Below are 26,214 nucleotides of genomic sequence, written 5' to 3'. Positions count from 1 at the left end.
TCCCAGCTACTCAGGAGGCTGAGGCAGGAGAATGACATGAACCCGGGACGTGGAGCTTGCAGTGAGCCGAGATCGCACCACTGCACTCCAGCCTGGGCGACAGAGAGAGACTCCATCTCAAAAAAAAAAAAAAAAAAATCTATGTTGCACATTAGTCTCTCCTTTAAAGGGGAAGAAATATTAATATTTTTATAACTCACATTTAGGAATAGTATTTTGTTTAGCAGCCACTTTATCGTGGATTTTTAATAAATTATAAAGGGCACTTTATACATAAAATTGTTGTGTCAAAAGACTAATACTAGGCCCAGCGCAGTGGCTCATGGCTGTAATCCCAGCACTCTGGGAAGCCGAGGAGGGTGGATCACTTGAGGTCGGGAATTCAAGACCAGCCTGGGTAACATGGTGAAACCCCGTCTCCACCAAAAAATACAAAAATTAGCCGGGCGTGTGGCACATGCCTGTAGTCCCCAGCTACTCCAGAGACTGAGGCGGGATAATCACTTGAACTGGAGAAGCGGAGGTTACAGTGAGCTGACACTGTGCCACTGCACTCCAGCCTGGGAGACAGAGCAAGACTCTTGTCTCAAAAAAATAAAAAGATTTAAAAAACCCTACATACTCATTCAGATATCTTTTTTTTAAAAAAAACCCACCATGTTTGTATCTATTACTATTGCATATCAGTATCAAGGATGAAATTCCTTTTAGATAAATAACCAAATGACTAACATTTTTGTTCAAAAAAGCTTAATCAAGGTAAGGGACCGAGATTGTTGTCAGAACTGTCCTGTTCTCCAGCCCAAGCCCTCAGCTGTCGGACCAACTGGCACTGCAGCCCCTTAGGAGCTGCCCTCCCACCCAAGGCTGTTCCAGCCGAGTCAGAGCACATTTGCTGAGACTACAGATGGGTTGCCGTCTATTATTTCTTCATTCCTGTTCATTCAACAAATATTTATTTGGTATCTTCTGTGCCCCAGGTATTGTGCTAAGCACTAACTAAGACACATGAGAAAAGGAGGGATGCAATTGCTGCCCTCACAGGGCTTCCAGCCTAGTATGAGTCAAGCAGAATCCAGCAGACAGCAAACACCATATAGTGGGATAACTGCTAAGGCAGAGGGATGACAGTGCTGTGACCACTGGGTCATTTCTCAGTTGCCCAGTTGAGGGCTGAGTAGGCTGTTCTGGTTCCTCAGGAGCTGTTCTAGTCTCCCAGGCCCCGTGGTTCCCCTCAGGGAGTGGTCTGCAAGTTAACACATTAAAGCACTTAGAACAGTGCCTGGTGCTTAGTAGGTAAATCTTAGCTACCTACTGGGTATAATGTAACTTAATCTTTCCCCAAAAATTTAATGACAAATTTCTGTATAACTGTTTTGAATTCTGTGTCCTGAGGTTTCTAACAGAGATATAATTGGCTTTTCACACAGAACTGAGTATGTTCTTTATACATACTAAAATAATTTCACAGTTAGCTGGTGAAAATTTATGCATAATTACTTTTATCATTCTTAAGGAATAATTAGCCCTGCTAATGGGAACTATCATTATCTTAATCATCATTATTATCCCAATCTAAAGCATTTATTAAGAATTTTATTTTGCCTTGTAACTAAGCTAGCCCTTCTTCAAAGCAAGTTTGTGACCTTGCCTTTGGCGTGTTTACACTCTAAGACAATACTGATGCAGAGGCAGATCGGGGCCAGTGTTCAATCTGCTGTTCCCTTTCAAGTTACCTTATTTGTGCACCCTTGTTGATATGTTTTCTTATAAATGTTATGTCTTTGTGGTTATAAAGCCCACCTCTTCCAGCAGATCCTGAGGTCTCACACCCAAAATAATGTTTAGAAAACCAGATAATAGTTATATTTCCTTCTTATTGTATTCCCAGAGTGGTTGCTTAGTATTTAGGTGATTTTTAGAAAATAATTTTTTCTGAAGTAATTTCAAACTTAGAGAAAAGTTGCCAGAGCAGTACAAAGAACTCTCATATTCTCTTCACTCAGATTCCCCAATTATTGGCATTTTACTTCATTTGTTTCGTTTCCTACTCTCTGTGTTTTTTGTTTTTTTGAGACAAGGTCTCACTCTAGTGCCCCAGGCTGGAGTGCAGTGGCGCAATCTTGGCTCACTGCAACCTCTGCCTCCTGGGCTCAAGCGATTCTCCCACCTCAGCTTCCTGAGTTGCTGGGACTACAGGCGCTTGCCACCAAGCTCGGCTGATTTTTGTATTTTTTGTAGTGACAGGGTTTCGCCATGTTGCCCACACTGGTCTCGAACTGCTGGCCTCAACCAATCTGCCCGCCTCAGCTTCCCAAAGTGATGGGATTACAGGCATAAGCCACCGTATTAAGCCTCTCTGTGTTTTTATATGCATTATCATTTGTTTTTTCTGAACTTTGAGAGCAACCTGTGTGTAACATCCTATCACCCATGAGTACTTGAGTATGTGTTCTGGACACTCCTATATCACCCACATAGAACTCTCCAAATTGGGAAATCAGCCTTGATACAACACTACTGTCTAATCCAGTATGCTCCATTCAAATTCCACTAACTGTCCAAACAATGTCTTTTTTCTGCATTCCAGAATGGAGAAAATATTTAATCAGTATCTTCTGTGTTCCAGGTCTTGTGCTGAGCACTGGGATTCATGGGAGGAGACACACGGTTGCTGTGGTATTCCTGCCACATCCGTGTGTTGTTTCTTTGTCAGGTCTCTTCAGACTCCTTCAGTCTGGACGATCTCCTCAGCCTTGCCCTGTCCCTCATGACCTTGTGTCAGTTTTAAAGAGTACAGGCTATAAGTTCTCAGCCTAGGTCCATCCAGCATTCCCTCATAACCAATTCAAGCCATGCTTGCTCTTCTCGGGAGGCACACCATGACTACCCTTCCCACCCCTGGTGACATTGACCTCTGTCACCTGCTCCTGTTAGTATCTGCCGGGTTTCTTCACTTCTAGTTCACCTCCTTTTTATTAATGAATATTTTGTGGGAATGACTCCTGCCTATGTCAGCCACCTCTGTGATGGTTATCAAATGGCCACTGTCTATTTCTGTCATTTCTTTTATACATAGGGGTTGGCATTCTATAAGAAATAGCTTTCCCTTTCTCCCATTTATTTATTTTATTTATATCTGTTTGGACTCATGAATTCCTGTATAATTCAATGGATTATAGTCTATTATTTATTTTGTTGCTAAAACTATCTAGATTTGGCCAGTGGGAGTTCTTCCTCCTGGTCCTCTTGACTTACTTCCATCATCCATTGAGTATTTCCTTATGATGTGGCACAAAAAGATTTCCAGACTCATCTTGTACTACCCCAGCCCCAGCCCTGGAATCAGCCATTTTGCCAAAGAGCCCTGCCTGGTTCCTTTTAGTAGAGGATGGTAACTTAGGATCCAGGATCTGGGTAGATGAGGTGCTCACTGCTACTGAGATGTCATTGCTTCTAGACCCTCTCAGTAGAGAAAACTTGGATACATATACATACACATACACACACACACGTACACACATATATACTCACACACATTTACATCTAAAAGTATTTTTATAGCTGTGTATGTGTATAAATCATGAGTTCATAGTGATCCCTCCAACCACAGTCTAATACCTCAGTGTTCTTTCTGGCATTTTCCCTTCCATGTTTGTTAGTAACCTCCTCCAACAGCAAGAAGCCAATTTTTCTTAATATATTGATTTTTTTGCTCAGTTTGCTTGTTTGCTCCATGTGACTAGTTTTCCAGCTGCACTGGCTCTCTCTTCCACCTGTCACCTCTGTCTCTCCTTCACCACTCCCATCCTCAACTGCCAGACCTCTGGTTCATACCTGTGTTAGCCCACCACCTTCCCTCACCTCTCCATGTCCTCACCACCTTGAGTTTTCAGCCACGATACTGTGTCTTCCACATGGGGAAGGGAAAGAGGTGATCTCAGGTGAATCTTATCCAAAGACGTATTTGAGATGATTGGGCTGATCTCTGGAAAACCAGAAGCTTGCCTAGTGAAGTATTTCATTCTTCCTTTTTTCCTGTTTTCTTTTTTTAATTTTGGTATTTATGAGTTTCTTTTCATTTTGAATTGAAATCGTATTTTGTATTTCAATTTCTGCTTAGCAGAGATAGAAAAGAGGAATAAGCTTTCGAGATAAATTTTTAGGGGTCTTGACAATAAGCTAAATCCAGAAATAAACAGGGCTCATCTTAGTCCATTGGTGCTGCTATTAAGGAACACCTGAGGCTGAATGATTGAAAAAGATAAGAGGTCTGTTTGGCTCATGGTTCTGCAGGCTGTATAGGAAGCATGGTGCCAGCAGCTGCATCTGGTGAGAGCCTCATGCTGCTTCTACTCGTGGGGGAAGGTGAAAGGATCCAGCCTGTGCAGAGGTCACATGAAGAGAGAGGAGCCAGGGGATAGTGAGGGCTCTTCACCAGTGGTACAGAAACTAACAGTGAGAACTCACTCACCCTCTCCCCAAGTCCCACCCCCAGCATTGGGGATCAGATTTCAACATGAGGTTTGGAGGGTCAAACATCCTAACCATAGGTGGACTGAAACGAAAAAGAAATGATTGTTAGCAAAACAAGACTCAGGGAAGAAGATTCACATTGACTTTAGGTAATTCATTAGTGTTTGTTTCAAGTTCTTATGTTATATTTTAACTTGGGTCATTGATGTACAACTAGAAGTCATTTCATGGACATATTAAGATACCTCTGGGTGCTAGTGACCTGTAGTTTTTTATGCTTTACTCAGTCTTCTCGGTGAACCTCTTCCACTCAGTCCCTGAAGTTCAAATCATATTCTCTATTCCCTTTTCAGAAGTAGGCAACATTTGTTGAAGAACTAATGTCTTTATTGACACTAAGTAAACATCACATTTACCTTATCTGTTCTCTAGGCTCTTCTTGCATAGGGTTCCTTCCAAAAGTTACTGATTTTGAAAGATAGTTGTTACCCCATAACAACGTGTGTGTGCGTGCGCGCTTCCGTGCACACATGCATGTGAGACCCCTAAGCCCAAGAAGACAAGCCAGAGCTGCTCAGGTTTAGGAGGCATACCTTGGGTTCAAATTCTGTAAACCTCACTTTACTCATCTGTAAAATGGGGATTCAGTGAGGTAATATATGTTAAAAAGTGCTTGGCATATAGTAAGAGCTCAGTAACAATTAGGTATAATTTTTGCTGCTGTCACCATAAATATTAAAAAGAGACGCTAAAAAAAATTTAATGGGCAAAGGATTTGAATAGAAATTTTTCCAAAGAAGATATAAAACAGCCAATAAGCACATGAAAAGATGCTCAACATCACTAGTCATTAGGGACGTGCAAATCAAAACTACCATGAGATAACACTTTACACTCATTAGGACAGCTGCTATTTAAAAAACCAAAAAAAAAAAAAAAAAAAAAAAAAAATACAGCAAATAAGCAGTGGAGAAATTGGAACTCTTGTTGCACACTATTGGTAGGGTTGTAATGTAAAATGGTACAGCCACTGTGGACAACAGTTTGGCAGTTTCTCAAAAAGTTAAACATAAAATTACCATACAATCCAACAACTCCACTACTAAGAATATACCCAAAAGAACTGAAAGCAAGTACTTGAACTTATACACCAATGTTCATAGCAGCATATTCATAACTGCCAAAAAGGTCAGAACAGCCCGAATGTCCATCAACAAATGATAAACAAAATGTAGTATATACATGCAATGACATATTTTTCAGACACAAAAAGGAAGGAAATTTTAATACATAGATGAACCAGACATAGAAATACACATGCTGGGCCAGGCACGGTGGCTCACACTTGTAATCCCAGCACTTTGAGAGGCCGAGGTGGGCAGATCACATGAGGTCAGGAGTTCAAGAGCAGCCTGGCCAACATGACAAAACTGTGTCTCCACTAAAAATATAAAAATTAGCTGGGCGTGTTGGTGGGTGGCTATAATCCCAGCTACTCGGGAGGCTGAGGCACGAGAATCATTTGAACCTGGGAGGTGGAGCCGAGATTGGACCACTGCACTCCTGCCTGGGCAACAGAGCAAAACTCCATCTCAAAAAAATAAAGGCACATACTGTATTATTCCACTTATATGAGGTACCTGGAATAAACAAATTCTTAGAGATAGAAAATAGAATAGTGGTTACCTGTGGGCGGTGAGGGGAGGATGTGGAGTGATTGTTTAATGGGTGCAGAGTTTCTATTTGGGATGATGAAATCCTTCTGGAAATGGATAGTGGTAATGGTTGCACAATATGGTGAATGTACTTAATTCCAACGAATTATACGCTTAAAATTATTAAATGATAAATTTTATTTTATATTATCCACACACACAAGAAATTACTGAGATTTTAAAATGACAATAACATGAAAAACCTGCCAATACATGTTCTTACAAGGTTGCTTTTTCCCCCCATAGTGTCCATCGGTGATAGACGTTGACTCCCTTCTCCCCACCTCCCCACACAATCTGTCAAAGAAATGTTGCAGGGTGACATTTGTATGCTAAAGAAGTCACAGGGGCCAGGTGAGATGGCTCACCTGTAATCCCAGCACTTTGGGAGGCCAAGGCGGGCAGATTACGAGGTCAGGAGATCGAGACCATCCTGGCTAACACGGTGAAACCCCATCTCTACTGAAAATACAAAAAAATTAGCCAGGCATGGTGGCGGGCGCCTGTAGTCCCAGCTACTCAGGAGGCTGAGGTAGGAGAATGGCGTGAACCCTGGAGGTGGAGCTTGCAGTGAACGGAGATTGCACCACTGCAGTCCAGCCTGGGTGACAGAGCAAGACTCTTATCTCAAAAAAAAAAAAAAAAAAAAAGTCGAAGGTTGGAGGGGTTAAATGAATCTATAATTGAGGTTGGCCTATAGGCCAAATCTAGCCTGCGATTTATAATAGTTTTTTTTTTGTTGTTGGTTGGTGGGTTTTGTTTTGTTTTTTAGAAACGGTGTCTTGCTCTGTTGCCCAGGCTGGAGTGCAATGGTGTGATCACAGCTCACTGCAGCCTTAACTTTCCAGGCCCAGGTGATTCTGAGTAGCTGGGACTATAGGCACACGCCACCATGCCCAGCTAATAGTTTTTGCATTTTTTAAAGGGTTTAAAAAACAATGATGAATATATTACAACAGCCACATGTGGTACAAACCCTCCCTAAATTATTTACTGACTAGCCTTGTACAGAAGAAGTTTGCCAACACCTAGTCTAGAGCATTGCTATGGACTGAATTGTGTCTCCTCCCACAAAAAATTCATACCTTGAAACCCTAGCCCCCAGTGCAATGGTATTTGACAATGGGACCTTTGGGAAATAAGTTTAGATGAGATCATGAGGAGGTGGAGCCCTCATGATGGGATTAGCACCCTTATGAAAAAAGATACTATATGAGGACACATCTAGAAGGTGGCCAACCGCAAGTCAGGAAAAGAGCCCTCACCAGAAACCAACCATGCTGCCATCCTGATCTCAGACTTCCAACCTCCATAACTGTGAGAAAATACTTTTCTCTTGTTTAAGCCCCCAGTCTATGGTATTCTGTTATGGCAACCTGAGCAGACTAAGACAAACGTACGGTTTTTCCAAAAGCAAACCCTAGTCCTACCCTCTTAGATCTTACCAAATCTCTTTACAAATGAAAGGGGTTTTAAGAAGAGGAAAGAATGCTTGCCATAAAGCTTGGTTAGAGAATTTCTTTGAAATAACCAGCACAGTAAGCAGCGGGTTCCAAAATGCTAAGAAGAATAGGGTTTCTACAATAGTGGTTTTCTTATGTGGCACCATCTGTTTTTCTTTGACTGTAATAAAAATGACAGCTTTTCATGTACTGATACTCCCTGTGCCTTTTAAAGTCAAACATATGATGCTATTTGTGTGTAAAGGTTTTTCTCTTGCACCCATTTGTTTCTCCAGCTTGAATTTCTATGTAAACTCCCTTGGCTAAATTACACAAGCCGCCTACACCCAGCCGCCTCCTCCCTCGCTTTAGAGCAGGGGGTGGAAACCTTCCGTCTGCAGCGTGGAGTATCCAATACACAGCTCACTATGCCAGGCAAAGGAAGATTCCCTAACAGGAAGGGCTTCATGGTACCCACTCCCCGATTTGTGCCCATCTTTCTGAACATGCAACTTTGAAACATGGCTTTATGGCATTTTTGGCAACCTATCCTAAACCTGGCTTTTGTCTCCCTCGTCTTAGAAATCCTTGGTAAATCTTCATCATCTCCCGTCTCCCTCTTTGCCCTAAATGTCCCTTTTCTCTTAAAAGGCAATAATATGTATTAAAGAAAACTCCTTTTTTTTTCTTTTTTTAAGAGAGGGGGTCTCACTATGTTGCACAGACTGGTCTCGAACTCCTGGGCTCGAGCTATCCTCTCATCTCAACCTCCCAGATACTTTTTTATTAAATAACTTTACAGAAGTATTATTTACAAAATTCAGCCATGTTAAGTGTATAATTAAATGGTTTTTAGTAAATGTACCAAGCTGTGCATCCATCACCATAATCTAACTTTAGAACATTTCCATCACCCCAATATGATCCCTCATACCCTTTTTAAAATTTTTTTTTTTTATTTTTTAAAAATTTTGTGGGTATATAGTAGGTATTTGTATTTATGGGGTGCATGAGATGTTTTGATATAGGGATGCAATGTGAAATAAGCACATCATGGAGACCTTATGCCCTTTTATAATTAGTTCCTACTCCCAGCCCCTGGCAACCACTAATCTACTTTCTGTCTCTAGATTTGCCTTTTCTGAATATTTCATATAAATGGAATCATATAATGTATGATGATTTGCATTTGGCTTCTTTCATTCAGCATAATGTTTTAGAGGTTTGTCTATGTTGTAGCATGTGTCAATATTTCTTCCCTTTACGTTGCTGAATAGTATTCCAGTGTACAGGTATATCTATCAGATGTCATTTATCCATTCACCAGTTGATGGATATTTGGGTTGTTTTCACTTTTCAATTATGACTAATACTCTATGAACATTTGCATTAAAATCTTTAAGCAGACTTATTAAACCTCCTTTTTTCTTATTTTAAGAGACAAGGTCTTGCTCGTCACCTAGGCTGGAGTTGAGTGGCACCATCATAGCTCACTTTAACTTCAAATTCCGGGGCTCAAGCGATCCTTCCACCTCACCTCCCAAGTAGGTAGGACCACAGGTGTGCACCACCACCCTGGCTACTTTTTAATTTTATTGTAGAAACGGAGTCTCACTATGCTGTCCAGGCTGATCTCAGCTCCTGGCCTCAAGTGATCCTCCTGCCTCAGCCTCCCAAAGCACTGGGATTATAGGCATGAGCCCCTCAGCCATAAACCTCTTATTCTTGATAATTAATAAAATCATATGTTTATATGTTTCTAGTTATAAATTCAAAAAGCAGCTGAGTAGAACTTCTTATAATCCAAATCCTTTGCCCCTCAAAAAACCCCTCCTAAGCTAAATTAGCTTTTCTTACTCCTGTGAGGCTATTGATGACTCACTGGCAGTTAATAGAAAGGAGGCTCCCCACTTACTATAAAAATGTTCCCAATTGTTGCTTTCAAAATAGAAAAGTGGCCAGGTATAGTGGCTTACACTTGTAATCCCAGCATCTTGGGAGGGTGAGGAGGGAGTATCACTTGAGTCTAGGAGTTCAAGACCAGCCTGGGCAACACAGTGAAACCCCATTTCTACAAAAAAATAAGAAAAAAATTAGCTGGGTGTGGTGGCACGCACTTGTAGTCCCAGCTACTCTTGAGACTGAGGCGGGAGGATCAGTCCCAAGGAGGCTGTCCTGGGAGGTTGAAAGTTGAAGCTATGGTGAGCTGTGATTGTGCTACTGCCTTTCAGCCTGGGTAACAGAACAAGACCCAGTCTCAAAAAAAGAAAAAAAAAAATGGGGAGGAAAAGAAAAATATAAGTTATCATCCGATTTAAGGGGCATTGATTCCACACATCCCTGTGTCCAGACCTGTGTCGGGACTGAGGAAGCCAAATGATGAGACCTGGGCCCTTGAAGACCTTGCCATCAAGCAGGGAGTAATAGCCAGAGAACTGTTCACATTTCACATGCTCAGCAGTCAGTAATGATGACAGGAGAGCTTGTCAGTTATTCTCTCCTCTCTGGCCTTTTGGATGAAAGAAAAATTATTTTTAAGAAGCATCAAAGCCTCTACCCATTTTTTTCACCAACTAGAAACATTTCAGCTCATGCAAGGAAGTCAGTATTAGCCAGCGTTTCACGCCTTGCCTGTGGAGGGATCATGGGCACACACCTTTCCAAAGAACAGCAGCAGCCCTGGCCGCCCCAGGCCAGCTCAGACCCCTGTCCTTGGTAGGACCTTCCTGGGCAGTCTTGGTTGGGATGTGTCCAGGGCCTACAAGCACACGACTTTTTTGCGGTGGCCTATGTGATTAGTCACCTGGTTTGTTACTCAGTTTTTCTTAGGTTGAACCCAGCATTTTACTCCCTGCCAGTTTTACTAGTCTCATGTCCATCTGCCTCTTGCTTATGGTATCCTTTTACATATTTTAAAGTACTTACCCTCTCTTTCCTTTTCCAAAGTCAGCTCTGCTAGTTGAGGAATTCTTCTAGCAGGCTCTGTTCCCTAAGTGGGGTCTCATCTATTTACAGTGTAGTACTTGGGATAAGACTGTTAACGTAGCTGAATCCTGGAGTGTTGTTTGTTTGAACAGCCACTTCACACCCTGTTGGCTCCTGTGAGGCTTATGGTTCACCAAAGACTCCAGATCTCTTGATTTCATAAGGTGGGTCTTCTCCATTCTGATCTGGAGTCATTTTGTTGTTGCTAAGTCATGTAATTACATTTAGACTTATTAAATTTAGGTTACTGAGGGTTGTTTGGGGGGTTTTTCATTTATTTTTTATTGTGGTAAAATGCATATAACATTTACCATTTTACCACTTTTAAGTGTATAGTTCAGTTGCAGAAATACTTTCCCATTGTTGTACAACCATCATCACCATCCATCTTCAGAAGTTTTTTAATCCTCCCAAACTGGAACTCTATACCAATTAAACAACAATTCTCTGTTTCCCATCTTCCCAGCTGCTGGCCACCTTCTGTCTCTACTTTTTGTCTCTGCCTCACCCTAGGTACCACATATGAGTAGAATCACACAGTATTCACCTTTTTGTGACTGGCTTATTTTACTTAGCATGATGTCTTCAGGGTTCATCCATGTTGTAGCATGTGTAAGAATTTCCTCCCTTTTAAGGCTGAATAATACTCCACTGTATGTATATAATAATACTCCACTGTATGTACAGACCACATCTTGCTTATCCATCCATCAGTACACACCTGGGTTTCTTTGCCTTTTGACTGTTGTGAATAATGCTGCTATAAACATGAGTGTACAAATATCTCTTCGAGTCTCATTGATCATACTGGTTTTAACTGCCCGTTTTGTGTTATTGGTTTATAATTATCTATAAATCACATAATGTCAATCTCTTTATCCAAATCCCTTCTTGATAACAATGTTGCATTTCCTATTGATTGGAAGATATCATTTTGCACAAAATGGTCATTTCCTGCATCCCTAGTATTTTAAAAAAGACTTATGCCATCGTCTTCACAGCTAGACTCTGGGAACAGACTGCTTTCATACTTAGTCTGAGTTCGTCATAGTTCTTTTGGCTAAGATCTAACTTGGGGATGGATGGGAGGTGAATAATAACCAACCTCTAGGCTGGGTCAAAGCAGGAGGTTTGGGGGGGTTTCGAGTTTTGTTTGTTTGTTTTTGCCTATTTGAAGGTCACTAAGACTACACAGAAACTATCAGGCACCATAAAGAAGGCAACTGAGTCTCGGAGTAACCCAATTAGGACTGAATTCATTTACCCCGCAATTATTTATTGAGCTCTTACTTGTGAAAAGCACAAAGTGTTTTTGGAAAACAGAAGATGAATAAAACACGTTCCCTGCTTTCAAGATGTTTACAGTACAAAATATTAAAGGAACTTCCTATTATAACCCAGAGCTCTTTAGGCAAGGCTTCCACTCATAACTGTAAAAACATATCTCCTTAAGATAAGGAGGATTATAAAATACATCAAAAAGCAAAGTGTGCTTTTATATTTATATTATATTTTGTTATAGATGGATTCAAGTAAGGATTTGGAGACAGACTGAAAAATCTCTCCATGAAAGCTTTAGAGGTGTTTGGCTTTTGCTTTACTTTGGCTAATATGAGAGCACCAGGAAAACAGAAAGTACTCTTGCTCTTGACAGTATGAAATTCTTATTATTTTTAGAGAATAGTAACTGTGCATTTATGAAATTCTTTGTCAGAGCAATTTAGTTAATAGATATGTAAATGACTACTTATTTCATTGTGTAGGTGGATCGCTCCATGTACACTTTCTGAGGAAGAATATAAGTGCTAAAAACTATTAACATTGCAAATGGAAAGAAGCAAAAGTTAAGGCTAGAATGCCATTCCCTCGCTGTATTAGGTATTAGGAATGGGACAGAAAGTCCATCTTGTCAAGATTTGTTCGGTTTATGGGGTGGGATTTCTTATTTATGTCCGACTCTTGGACTGTTTTTTTTGTTTTTGTTTTTTTTGGATATATGGAAACTAATATGAATTAGGGTGCAAGGGTATTTCTTGTTGATTTTCAAGCACAAAAGTTCATTACAAACCCAGCTGGGAAGGGATTGGGGGAGGTGCTGAAAGTTAAAGCCACAGCAGTAAATTTTCAATACAAGAGAAAACCTCCTTAAAAATCACCTAGGGGCTCTTTTAAACCTTTATTGTTTTTTTTCCAGCATAAAAACAACTTCAGAGGAGGCTGGAGATTTCAAAGCTCTCTGGCTCTAACTGCCTCCCGGGAACAGTGTGGAAGCTTCCCTAATCATAGAGGAGTTAATGCAGGCCTCCTCTGGGGGAAGAAGTCTCTAATGGGAGGAAATAAATGGGCCCTTGCCTTGCAGATGGTCCCTAGCCCTCCCCTCACTGGAATTCTTCTGGCTCTGTGAGCTAGCCTCATCTTCAGTTGTGCTTTTTTTTTTTTTTTTTGAGACAGTCTCACTCTGTCACCCAGGCTGTGGTGCAGTGGCGCACTGCAGCCTCCGCCTCCCGGGTTCAAGCAGTTCTCCTGCCTGAGCCTCCTGAGTAACTGGGATTACAGGCATGTGCCACCACACTTGGCTAATTTTTTGTATTTTTAGTAGAAACAGGGTGTCGCCATGTTGGCCAGGCTGGTCTCAAACTTCTGACCTCATGTGATCCACCCACCTCAGCCTCCCAAAGTGCTGGGATTACAAGCGTGAGCCATTGCACCCAGCCCAGTTGTGCTTTAATCCTTACATTCCCCTTTTCTGAAATTGTCTTGAGTTCGCAGCTGTCACGCAAATCAAGAAAAATTCTTGGTAATGGATCCCAAGCTCTCCACCACTTTGCCCTCCCACCTTCCTTACCTAACTGCTGTTGGCTCCCACTGACATCAGTCCACATTCTCCGCATGAGGCTGGCAAACCTGCAAAACTCCCACCTCTCGTGTTTGTTACCCTGCCCTGCTGCTCTCGCTCCTGGTGACTGAGGCCCTTCGCACTTGGCCCTCATCTCTGGAATGTACACAGCTGTCATCCTAGGCCCCAGTTCCTTTACACACAAGCTCTTTCTGCTGTACAGGGGCCCTGAGGATAGAGACCAGCAGCTGTGCCGACTCACTCCCTGGCTCTGCCGGGTGCTGCACACTGTCTTCATTAACGTTATCTGTGTGGTTTTTTTCTTTTGTTTTCCTCTTCCTTCAGGTACAGAGTGAAGACAGTGTCCTCCTGTTTGTTATTGCCTGGACGATCACGGAAATCATCCGTTACTCCTTTTATACATTCAGTCTGTTAAACCATCTGCCTTACCTCATCAAATGGGCCAGGTAAAAAAGCACATGGAATGAAGGCTCACTTTTGAAATGGTCTGTCATTGCATTTACCTTTTATTGCCTAAATATTGCCTCCAAGTTTCTAAAAATAAAATTGATACAGGGGTTGGGTAGAAATCTTGTCTGTAGATTTCATCAGAATAGGACTCTGTACTTAACTTTGACTAACGGAAATACTGTTTTAAGGTTTTTATATTTTACTTAAATTATTTTAATTGGAATCAGTTCTTTTCAATTAAATTATACAGTATTTTCTTTTTCAAAAAAATTTCATCACCGGCCGGGCGCGGTGGCTCAAGCCTGTAATCCCAGCACTTTGGGAGGCCAAGACGGGCAGATCACGAGGTCAGGAGATCGAGACCATCCTGGCTAACACGGTGAAACCCCGTCTCTACTAAAAAATACAAAAAAAATTAGCCGGGTGTGGTGGTGGGCGCCTGTAGTCCCAGCTACTCGGGAGGCTGAGGCAGGAGAATGGCGTAAACCCGGGAGGTGGAGCTTGCAGTGAGCTGAGATCCGGCCACTGCACTCTAGCCTGGGCGACAGAGCGAGACTCCATCTCAAAAGAAAAAAAAAAAAAAAAATTTAATCACCAAGTAGCAATCAATAGAGATTTGCTGTAACATCCCTTTTTTGTCCATATCATCACATTTTACTGATGAGCTTCTGCCATTGTGATGGGTGTTTTTGGACCGAGTCCTATTCTCCTAGTCTCAATTTTGCCAAGAAGCTGTGACTCTTAAATTAATTTTTAGGTAATAACAAGCATTACATGGCAGTTTTAGTGTATCGCTGTTATTTTGCTTTGTTTTTACAAGTAATGATGACTTTGGTAAAAGGCTAGTAGTTCATCTGCTTACCTTAATAAGTCCATGAGACAGTTGTAGGCAGTTTTCTGAGCTGGGAAAGACTTTGAGGGAGAGTGACAAAGCAGAAGGATCCAAGTTGTCCCTGGAGCTGAAACGCCTTATTTGGTGGAAAGAAAGCAGTGGTTCCTAGACTATTTATGAGTTCAGTAATTAAATTAGGGACATAATCTGATTGTTTCCAACATTTCGAGTATGGGAACTCCTTCGTTATTTTTATTGTTTTTCTCATTTGCAATGAACATTTTTATTAGGAAAGGGGAAGAATGGGAAACAGAGCAGTTACTAACCAACCTGGACAGCCACTGTGAAAGCTGTTTACCCTGATTGTTAGGGAAGTCTGTGGACCAAGCCCTGATTTTACTGTTGGAGAAAGATTCTTTAGTCCACTGTTCTCCATGGCCTCTGAAAGATTTTTTTCCACCATCCTACTTAGTGTGGCTAAAATTGGCAGTGGGGAATATGTCTTCCCTTCCACTTCAGAGATCTTCAACACAATTCCTGTACACAGAAGTTTGTAGTCTGTTGCACATTGTGAGCCACAAACAGCCAAAGACTGTTGAAAGTCTGAGCTGATGATTCCTTTAGCAATACTTACAGCGGCTTACAGTTCCATAGGGCAGTGACTGCTCTCTGAATTCTTTGAGGAATGTGGAGAACTCATTTTTAAAGAGAGAAAAATTATGCAGATTCCCCTCCCATGTGACGATAATCGTAATTGTGGGGTGTTTTGATTGGAAAATTACATAGTAACCAAAAGCTATTATGAATTTTAAATTTTTTTAATTGCATATATTTAATTTTTCACAATAGCACGTACAAACATTTGAAAAATAGTAGCAGTATACAGATGTTTGTGCTATTTTTGTTGTTGTTCAGTCTTTGCGTGTGGTGTGGAATTCCTAGACCACATGTTCCAGCACCTCTGCCACTACCACCCCAACCCCATCCCAAGACCCACAGGGCAGGACCCTTCAATATAAACCATGACTCAGTTCCCCTACTTTACCAGCATTTGGCATCACTTTAGTTATTTTAGAGCATAATTTTGAAGAGTTGTTTATTTCATCAGACCAAATTTTGAGGCTGCCTGAACAGACTTTATTTTGTCGTTAGACCATTTGGAAACATACCTGCTGTAGGCTGGTTTCAAAAACTGGCTTGTAAAACCTGAATCTGAATAGCAGGTAAACAGGAAAATGTATAAACAATCATTTTCTAAAAGACCAGGACTGATTAGAAGGGTGGGAAGTGCAGCTTCCTCCTAAAGCTGACTTTGAGCCTCAGTAATGAATATTTTGTTTTGCTTTAGGTACACACTTTTCATTGTGCTGTACCCAATGGGAGTGTCAGGAGAACTGCTCACAATATACGCAGCTCTGCCCTTTGTCAGACAAGCTGGCCTGTATTCCATCAGTTTACCCAACAAATACAATTTCTCTTTTGACTACCATGCATTCCTGATTCTAATAATGATCTCCTACATTCCAAGTAAGTAAACAGTTATGCATATATTTAATTATGTTTTAAAATTTGGCTCTACAATAACTAGAGTTAAATATCTTTGACTGTTTTTGCACTATATCCAAGTAAATGTAAATCTCATTTATTGGGAATTCTTCTTGGTTTTTTTGAATGCTGACTATCAAAGGGAATTTTTTCCAGTAGTAATTGAATAAAGATGAACCCTTCTCAATACAGTTGCCAAAATGCAGCCCTTCTCAGCATGTGGGTTTGAAACTGAGTACCAGGCTAGGTTAAGTATATATTGGGGAAAGTACTGAATGGAAAACAAAAAAGCCATTAAAGGCCTTACCTTGATTGTAGTTTTCTGTCTCTTAAGAACTGCTTGTTACGGTATTTGAAAAACATGGTAAAAAGACTTTTGCATTGGTTACTATATCGAAATAGACATTTAACTTCATTTTGAATTGATTGATAGTTAACTAGAAACATAACAAAATAATATTTTTTTCCACATTTTTCATTTTCTTGTTGAGCACTGATTGGGACACAGTGTTCTCTTCAAGATGGTTTTTAATTATTTTAATAGTACTGCTGAAGATTTAAGTATATGGATAATCAAATGTGCCTATCAGTGACAGAGAAAAAGACACGTTTGATGTCTCTGTGAAGTGAGCCCTGCTTTCTGAGGATGAAGAGTTTAGTCCTATGCTGGAATTCTGATGTTCAATTATAAATCCTATGATTGATTTCTACATACCAAAAGATCTTCTTATAACCAAGGACATACAATGTTAGTGGTTCTTCTCATTTAGCTATTTCTATAACCATTGTAACTCTGAATCTTATTTTAATCTAGAAAAGATGCAATATTCTTCCCTAAACCCCAGGTTAAATTCAGACAGGGTTGGACTTCTCTTCATTCCACGGCATCACCAGAATGAATCATCCTAACAAAGTGACATGCTTGTGTCCCTCTGTGGAAAATTGCATTTCATGCTTTGTGAGAAAAAAACTACATCTAGATTTCATGTGAGTGTTTATCTTGCAGAAATTCTTGGATACAGTTCTGCTTCATGATTCATTTTCCACTCTTTATTCATGATCGAGTCCTCCTCTCTAGTGCTGGAATCATAGCAACCAGAGGCCATCTCTCTTCAAATGTAAAAAGTAGTTGATTTTCCAACAGACGATAAATGTGAAATCATCTAAATGTTTAAGTAATAAAAATTAACTAATAGTTTTTCACCTTTCTAATTTTGTTTTTTTTTAAGAGTTTCATTTTCCAGTCTCTAGAGCAGCAGTTCACAGTTGCAGTTTTATCACACTCAGAGTAACTAACACATATTATCCCAGTGGGCACCACAGGCTTTATTTGAATTCACCATGGTCAAATGAATAGGAGACAGGTACCATACTGGGTGACTGGGAGAGGGGCAGGGAGGTTTTTATGAAATCAGATCCATAACAAGCTGCTTCCACATTGACAAAAATCTAGGAGTTCCTACCTGAGAGTTCCTGCAAGACTTCCAACCTCTCTAGGAAGCAGGGCTTCCTTCCAGGAACTACTCCCCAGGGCAGCCTCCATCTGTCTGCATGTTTGTCTCTTTGTGCTCTGGTAGCCAACCAGTGCTGAGCTTTGCCTCTTCCTTCTGAGCTCTTGGTGTAGTGACAGTGCCTGGGTACCACATGCGGCCTCCATGACGATAGCGTTCCTGAGGGAAACCCACTGCTGTGAGCTTTTCATTTTGGTCTTGAAAGAGATAGAGGAAAGAGAAGACACTGACCCCAGAGCCAGTTGTCTTTTAGAGCAGCAGTCCCCACAGTCTTTTTGGCACCAGGGACCAGTTTCATGGAAGACAGTTTTTCCCTGGGTGGTGCAGGGGATGGTTTCAAGATGAAACTGTTCTACCTTAGATCATCAGGCATTAGATTCTCATAAGAAACACATAACCTAGATCCCTTGAATGTGCAGTTTACAACAGGGTTCACACTTCTGTGAGAATCTAAAGCCACAGCCGGTCTGACAGGAGGCAGAGCTCAGGCAGTAATGCTCATTTGCCCACCACTCACCTCCCGCTGTGCAGCTCGGTTCCAACAGGTAGGGGTTGGGTACCCCTGTTTTAGAGAGTAGGAAAGGACTCTCCTCCCAACAGAAGTCTGCTTTCTTTACCTTAAGTAATTCCCCCTTGCAGTCCCAGCCTCCTTTTGGTAAGAGAACTTGGCTCAGTTAAAGTCTAACATAATTTCTTTTTCTAAGGCAGCTTACCTCTTGTAGACCAGGGAAAAGGGTAGATCTCAAATAATGATTAAAAGATTCCCTGCAAACCTCGGACTCCTCCCCCAGGTTCAAGATGGCACACAGACCACCTCTCCTGATGCAAGTCACCTGGTGCCTGCTGGCCTCACTGTGCTCTGGCCTGAGCCAGCAGCTCTGGATGTCCTCAGGGGTTCAGGTTGTTACTGTTGAGGCCAGAGTGTACAGTTCATTCTGGCCAGCTGCACATTTCCAACTTTCCAAAGCTTCATATTTATCAGAAGAAAATGCAGAATTAGGAGGTTGCTGTTGACATGCAGTCTCCTTTAACAAATTTGGTTTTCTTTCTACAAGATAGTGTTCTTTTAATCTTTAATGGTAAGTTGATGATACACATGTATTATATAAAGTAACACCTCCTTTTCATGGGCCTCATCCATTGTTGCGTTGTTGCACACATAGCCTAAATTGTGGCTCATGAGACTTGGCCCCAGGAGTTTCCTCATATTGGGGTGCCTTGGCCAGGTGCTCCTCTCCTATTCTGCTGTAGTTGCAATATATACAGGATTAGTACAACACAGTCCCTGCAGGACTCAGTAGATGTCTACGGCCTGTTTACATTCCACCCCCAAATTGGTGAAAATTGGTTATGGGGGAGGGAGCCAAAAAAGGGCAAGATACATTGATGAGGGGTGAGGAGCTGGAGAAGCCGGCACTTTCCAGGTTGTCAGTAACCGTAACCACACCTCTGATTTTTAGAGCAACCAAGGAGACTTGGCCCAGGCAGAGAGCGTATCTGGTGCTCTCACCCTCCACAGTTCTCTCCCCAGAGGGGAAGAGAGCCCCAAGAGGGCTGGCCATCTTCTTAAAGAAAGGAGGGCCCAGCAGCACCCACACCCCGCTGACCCCCAACACACAGGGACCGACACACACATGTGCCCAGCAGTGTCCCCATTCTGTGTCCCCTGAACTGGGAGAACAGAAGGTGGAATTCTCAATAGCCTGTTCTCAGGTTGAGGGGTTTTTTCAGTGCTATTCCTCAGTGTAGCTCATGTTGTTAAAAGTAGCAGCCATGCATCTGGAAAGCTTTCAGTGTCATGGTCGGGTTCAGTCTGAACATGTAGGTGATTCAGATGGAGACAGAATCACAGTTCTGGTCAGCCAGAAGGCCACTGCCTGTACTGTGGAGAATAGGCCAGGCACCCTAGGCCCTTGGCCTCCCATCCACATTCCTTTCTCTGGGTACTGAGGAATCTCTGGGAGATGTAAAGGAGTGAAAGCACCATCATCTGACCCTTCTGGTAGGTGGCAGGCCCTGCCCATGGAAATGAAGGTCTGCATGGCCATCTTCTTCCTTGAACTGCCACCAAGGGCTTAATGCATAACTTCCAGGTCATTATTCTCCCCCGGGCCATCTGAGCCAGCTGTGAGGCTGCAGCTGCCGGTTGTGTGAACACAAATGCAACCAGTGGAAGGTTTTGAGCATGCCCAGCTCACAGTTTCCCTTCGCTACAGTAAATCTATAGAAATGGGACTGGCCCCACATTTTTAAATGATTACAATTAACATTCCTTATGGTTTAATTATATCTTGACTTCCAGTTTTTAGATTATAGAACTTGTCAGATTTTCTGGCTTTCATGCCAAAATAGTTCTCTGCCTGTTGAATTATATGTTTAAGTGAGGTCTTTCCTGTGAACAGCGTCCTGCCTGGCAGTAGCAATGGCGTGGACGGCAGCCCTGTTCCACATGCTGCCTCCTCTGCAGGTTGGCAGATCTTTGTCACACATGCACTGGTGTCCCAGCGTGCTTTGGGAGGATCATTTGAAATTTGGCCAGCTTGGAACCCATTTAAAAAGGAAGAAACTTGTCAGGAGAGAGTTGGGAGTAGTAGAAATTATCTTCCAAAAATATGCGTGACCGTCTGAAAAAGAGAGACTGGGCTGGGCTTGGTAGCTCATGCCTATAGTCTTAGCACTTTGGGAGGCTGAGGTGGGCACACCCCTTGACCCCAGGGGTTCCAGACAAGCCTGGGCAACATAGGGAGATCCCATCTCTACAAAAAATGCAAAATTAGTCGGATGTGAAGTGGTGTGCACCTGTAGTCCCAGCTACTCAGGAGGCTGAGCCGGGAGGATTGACTGAACCCAGGAGGTCCAGGCCATGAGCCAAGATCACAGCACTGCACACCAGCCTGGGTGACAAAGCAAGACCCTGTCTAAAAAAGTAATATCAATAAAATAAAGATTGGAGCTGTTGGAGAGATGAGGAGAGGAAGGGTATTGTACAACAAAGAGCATTTCACCTGGAGTTGTTTACACACAGTAACCTTGTGAAGTCTGGGTGGCTCAAACTGGTATTTCCTAGAGGGACACTATAGGCATTTTGGGTGGGATACTTCTTAGTAGTGGGTACTGTCATACATTGTGGCATGTTTTAGCATCCCTGGTCTCATATGCCAACTGCCAGTACCCTTTCCCTTTCTCCCTTATTTCCAAATAGTCAAACTATCGAAATAGTTCCAAATAGTTCTGAAGGCGGCAGTACCACCCCATTCATTTGAGAACCAGTGCTTTTTGAAGTATTCTGTGAAATGACCAAGAACAGAAGAATCCCCAGTGCCTAAGACACTGGCCTGCATTTCATAAGGCCTTTTTTTTTTTTTTTAACATCCAAACCTGGCTTAGTTGTGTTCAAAGCAAATGTGGCATTCCTCCTCCTCCTCCTCCTCAAGTCTTTACCCAAAACTATTTCCCAAGAGAGGTTGTTCTTCCCAGAGAACCACCTGTCCTGGGACCAGATGGGGCTAGGCTGAGGGTCAGGAGCCAAGAGCCTGGTCCCAATTCTGTCCGGGACTTACTATGAGACCTCAGGCAAGTTGCTCACCCTCTCTGGAGCTCAAATTCCTCCTCTTTGAAATAGGAATAATAACTTCATCACTAGAATTCTTCACCTGGTTGTTGTGAAGTTAATCAGAATAAATGTGGAGATAATACATGAAAGAATATTATTTGGCTGCTGTGTGGCATCGAGATAGGTCATGATAGTGACAATAGTGTCTGTCACTGTATTCCACACCACTTTTTCCCTCAGCTAAAGCAGGAAAAGAAAGATGGTAAGTCTCTCTATGTTTTTTCTCCCTTTCCCCAAGCCCACTTTGTTACCTTCCTTGGTTACTGGATGAGAAATTAGTCAGAGGGTTAGAGAGGACCTCAAGTTCATATGCTTTAAATAGAGCATGGAATTTTAAACCATCCTCTTAACCAACTTGTCTTTTCTTTTCAGTTTTTCCCCAGTTGTATTTCCACATGATACACCAGAGAAGAAAGATCCTTTCTCATACTGAAGAGCACAAGAAATTTGAATAGTTCCTGCTTTCTGCACCTCCCACCAAAACAAACTTTTCAATGATCAAAAAATGCTGCAGACTTTTTGAGTTCCCAATACGTTTCATAGAAAATAAGTAAGAACTATTTTTAAAATATTCAAACAAAACTAAAACAAAAATCCAGTGTCACGTGGGCCTGAGATTTTATTTTAGAAAAAGATTGTTACATAAAACACCCTGGCCAGTTCATCTCAGCATGCTCTTTCAACCAGAAGTTCCTAATATTTATGATGGCATTAGAAAGGGATTTGGCATTTTATGTCCTTCTGTGTCCTTCATGTATCTGATCAATAAAGACCTGTAACACTAAGTACTTGAGAGTTACAGTCTGAATAATGAAGTCGTACCAACCGAATAGCCCAGCTTGCAGTATAGTTATGTTTCAGTCTGCAGTGTGTTTAGCATTCCCTTGTCAAAGTGCTTGACTGCATGCTGGAAACTATTTGTATTTTTGAAGCGGCAAACTCTGTTCTCTGGAATGCTCTGAAGTTATGGCTGGGACCTATCCCCTTATATCTAATGAATGAATTATAAAATGTATATGCCTATGAAGCTTTGGGGTAGTGCCTATAATCAGAAAACAACTTAGAACCCTTTTGTTTGTTTCAAATTGAGTCATTACTGCCTGCCACTAAGAAACGTGCTTGAATCTAATAAGTATGTGTATACCGTAAAGAATATATCTTATCTGGAGCTCAGCCTCAATCATATCTTAACAAAATGATAGGTCTCAGAAAGGGGGAGCTCAATAGCTCATAACCTTTTCACAGCACTGTTCTCAGAACACCTCTGAGTAACGTGTTTGCCAGTAGCTATTCTCACTGATGCACTGATGACCCTGAAGAAGCTGATCCAGCCACGTAGGAGTGGAGGCTTTGTTACTGAAAGCACATGGAATGTGTTGCTTTAGAAAGGTAGTCAGAAAACATTCAGGAGTAAGTTTATACACCATTATTGTTTTATTTTTTAATTTTCATTCGCTCTTCTGTTTGGATACTTTTGCTAATTAAGGTCCTATGTTAATTTCCACCAAGCTGTAAGTCCATAGGCAGTAAAACATTCCACTTGGGCCATCATGAGCTAAAAGCCGTATCACCTCCGCATGTTGGAGCAGCCAAGAAATAGTTTGGTCCTACCGACATTATCTCATCCATGTCACATCCTCATATGATTTAATTGCTCAACCATGCATTTAAAACTCCTCAAGAAAGGGCTGGTACTGCAACTGTAGGTAAACTGAAAAAAAAAATAGAAAGAGTTGGATGAAAATGTGAAAGCCCAAGTTCAGATGTCCATTAAGTATTAAATAGCACAGTATCTTTATGGAGCCTTTTTTCCTCCCCCACCCCCTGCAGTTTTTTTTTTCTTTTTTTTTTGGGGGGGGGTTGATGTTGAACTTTAAGACTTTAAAAGTTTAGCTTATTGAGTAGTTGTCATTTAAAGTATAATTGCGTGTAAATGACGAGTTGATGGGTGCAGCACACCAACATGGCACAAGTATACATATGTAACAAACCTGCACGTTGTGCACATGTACCCTACAACTTAAAGTATAATAATAATAAATAAATTTAAAAAAAAAATAAAGTATAATTGCGAATATCAGAAAACATACTGGAAAACTAAATTTTTTTTCTCTTTTGAGACGGAGTCTCACTTTGTTGCCCAGGCTGGAGTGCAGTGGCGTGATCTCGGCTCACTGCAAGCTCCACCTCCCGGGTTCATGCCATCCTCCTGCCTCAGCCTCCCGAGTAGCTGGGACTACAGGTGTATGCCACCACACCCGGCTAATTTTTTTTTGTATTTTTAGTAGAGACGGGGTTTCACCGTGTTAGCCAGGATGGTCTCGATCTCCTGACCTCATGATCTGCCCGCCTCGGCCTCCCAAAGTGCTGGGATTACAGGCGTGAGCCATTGTGCCCGGCCCCTGGAAAACTAAATTTTTAAGTGCTTATTTTTATAGAAGTTTGAAAATTTAATGCAGGCAGGTGTGTAATAAATTATTTTTGAATTGAACTTTTAAATTCTGCTTCTTAAAGTCAGCACTCAACTTGGGCGTGTTGAGATTAGAATCTATTCTTGTATTTGATAGACAAAATATGTGGGAAAGATTTTTTCATGCCTTTTCTCTCGTTTTATTCTTCCATAATGTATTTCTACTATAAAATAGAATCAACTTGGGTTATATTTGTCATATTACTTTATTCTGTTAGATTTTTTCAGTTGTTTTTGGGAAAATTCTAGAAGTCAGGATGAAAAATGCAGCTTTTCCAGGGTTGCTGGACTGGGGGTTTTATTTGTGCCGCTTTATTATAATTTGTCACTACTTATGAAAAACATTCTGTTGCAAACAGTGCTGTTGCATTGAATTGAACTTTGGCAGTGAGAACACAGCACACAGCTCCCTTTTCAAAAAGGGTCTCAACCCCAGTGTGTATTTTTGTACATCAACATTTAGAATACTTATGGCAGATAAGTAAGGCATGTCACTGTGTCCTTCAATAACCTCTCTAACTGTTTTCTTTATCCCTAACATGACTTCATTTCTCCTTTGAAGTCATTTATTCTTTTATAAATTGAGAACAACCACACCACCAAATGTCACACCTTCTTATAAAGTGTGAACAAGGAATGTCATGTTTTTGTGGGTATTTTGTCAGACTTAGCGATTTCATTTCAGGGCATAGTCAAAGGCATCATCTTCCCAACTACCCACTTGATTGTGTGTTTCAGATCCCCTCCTTGGGGGCCTTCTTCTGACAGAGAGAATTCTTTGAGGTCCACAGTAGTACTTTTGTCAGCAAAGACTGCTAATCTGCATCTTGCTGCGTTATGTTTGCTGAGGTTGGGCTCATTCATTTAACAGGTACCAACCGTTACCTAGAGGCACCATGGAGAGTTAGTCATGGAATAAAGCACTGGCCTTGCAGATGAAAAACTGTCTCCAGAGCAGACTTCTGACAGGAAAGGTTTAGGTGCTGGAGAGTTGAAGAGGTATAAGAAGAGATCATGCCCTCATTTTTCACTTATTTTTTTAGTTATTCATTTATAATAAAAGGTTGGCATTGATGTGGTCCAACCTGCAAATTACTTGCAGTTCTGAGTTTCAGATAAAACATTAAATTCAATACATACTGCTCCTTTGAAATTTGGGTAAAAAATTATACAACCGTATATATAGTCATTTTTGTATTTTTTCTATGTTGTGAAAACCAAAACTGTAATTTTATAAGTCTTTGATTCACTAAAATTATATAATTTAAATGTATTTTTTGTATATTTAGAAATAAGGAGTCCAGAGACTATGCTTAACTTTCTATGCATGCATTTGAAAGCTGTTTTTACCTGATAATGTTAATGTGGTAATAAGTTGTATTCATAAAATACTGATCTGTGTTGCATTTTAAAATAAACTGATGTGTGCTCTGCTTGGATTTGAAATACCTACCAGTGAGTGCAATGATTTTTCATAGTCAGTAGGCCTGAATGTGGTGTTTCAGGAATATGGGAGAATTTCAGTTCAATTACGGACTCCAGCTCTTTAACAATTTTAAAATCTAATTCTGCTATTCATAATGGTTCTGCACTTACAGGAAAGACAGACTATATTAAGAGGTTTCCAAAAAGTCCTTCCCTGCCAGTCAGTCTTCAGGCTAAGCCAGTCTGCAAGCTGGCTGCAGAGGGACAAGGGGTTCCTCATGCAAGTGACCAGAGAATCTGAGATATTAATCAGCACAGGGTTGAGGACCCTTGTCTTATAACAAGCTGGGGTTTTGTTAGTGTAACTTTTCTTTTTTTGTTTTGAGACAGAGTTTCGCTGCTGTTGCCCAGGCTAGAGTGCAAAGGCACAATCTCGGCTCACTGCAACCTCCACCTCCCAGGTTCAAGCAATGTTTCTTCCTCAGCCTTCCGAGTAGCTGGGATTACAGGCGCCCACCACCACACCCGGCTAATTTTTTGTATTTTTAATAGAGACAGGGTTTCACCATGTTGACCATGCTGGTCTCGAACTCGTGACCTCAGGTGGCCCACCTACCTCAGCCTCCCAAAGTGCTGGGATTACAGGCATGAGCCACCACGCCCAGTCTGTTAGTGTAACTTTTCTAACAGAAGTTCAGTGGGGAGATCCTGTTGCCCAGCACTGTTCATCTTATATTAAAGCAAGATGTGGTGAAGTTCAAGTACTTCATCCTGAAAATGCTTCCAAACACAGGAATCCCAGGAACGGCCCCCCTCACTCAGGCTGGCAGTAAGAAGTGGTGGGAAGGACACTGCCTTGGGGTGTCCTCTGCTGGGTCACAGCTGATCTAGCT

General features: G+C 41.5%; 1 protein-coding gene across 5 annotated transcripts in view; it reads left to right on the top strand.

Annotated features, from left to right (window-relative positions):
* Positions 1–25,342, top strand: part of HACD2 (3-hydroxyacyl-CoA dehydratase 2) — a 100,351-nt gene extending 75,009 nt beyond the window's left edge. For 4 of the 5 annotated variants that reach the window (XM_007985576.3, XM_038003420.2, XM_073009774.1 and 1 more), the window contains 3 exons: positions 13,800–13,921; positions 16,106–16,284; positions 21,799–25,342. In XM_007985576.3, the coding sequence (XP_007983767.2) occupies positions 13,800–13,921; positions 16,106–16,284; positions 21,799–21,881 (384 nt within the window). In that variant the 3' untranslated portion in view covers positions 21,882–25,342. The other variant, XM_007985577.3, reaches the window with a different exon arrangement.
* The last annotated feature ends 872 nt before the right edge of the window (positions 25,343–26,214 follow it).

The sequence above is a fragment of the Chlorocebus sabaeus genome, chromosome 22 (genome assembly GCF_047675955.1).
Source record: "Chlorocebus sabaeus isolate Y175 chromosome 22, mChlSab1.0.hap1, whole genome shotgun sequence".
Lineage (NCBI taxonomy): Eukaryota > Metazoa > Chordata > Mammalia > Primates > Cercopithecidae > Chlorocebus > Chlorocebus sabaeus.
Note: the sequence above shows the minus strand (reverse complement) of the source record. Positions and strands in the feature narration are given on the sequence as shown.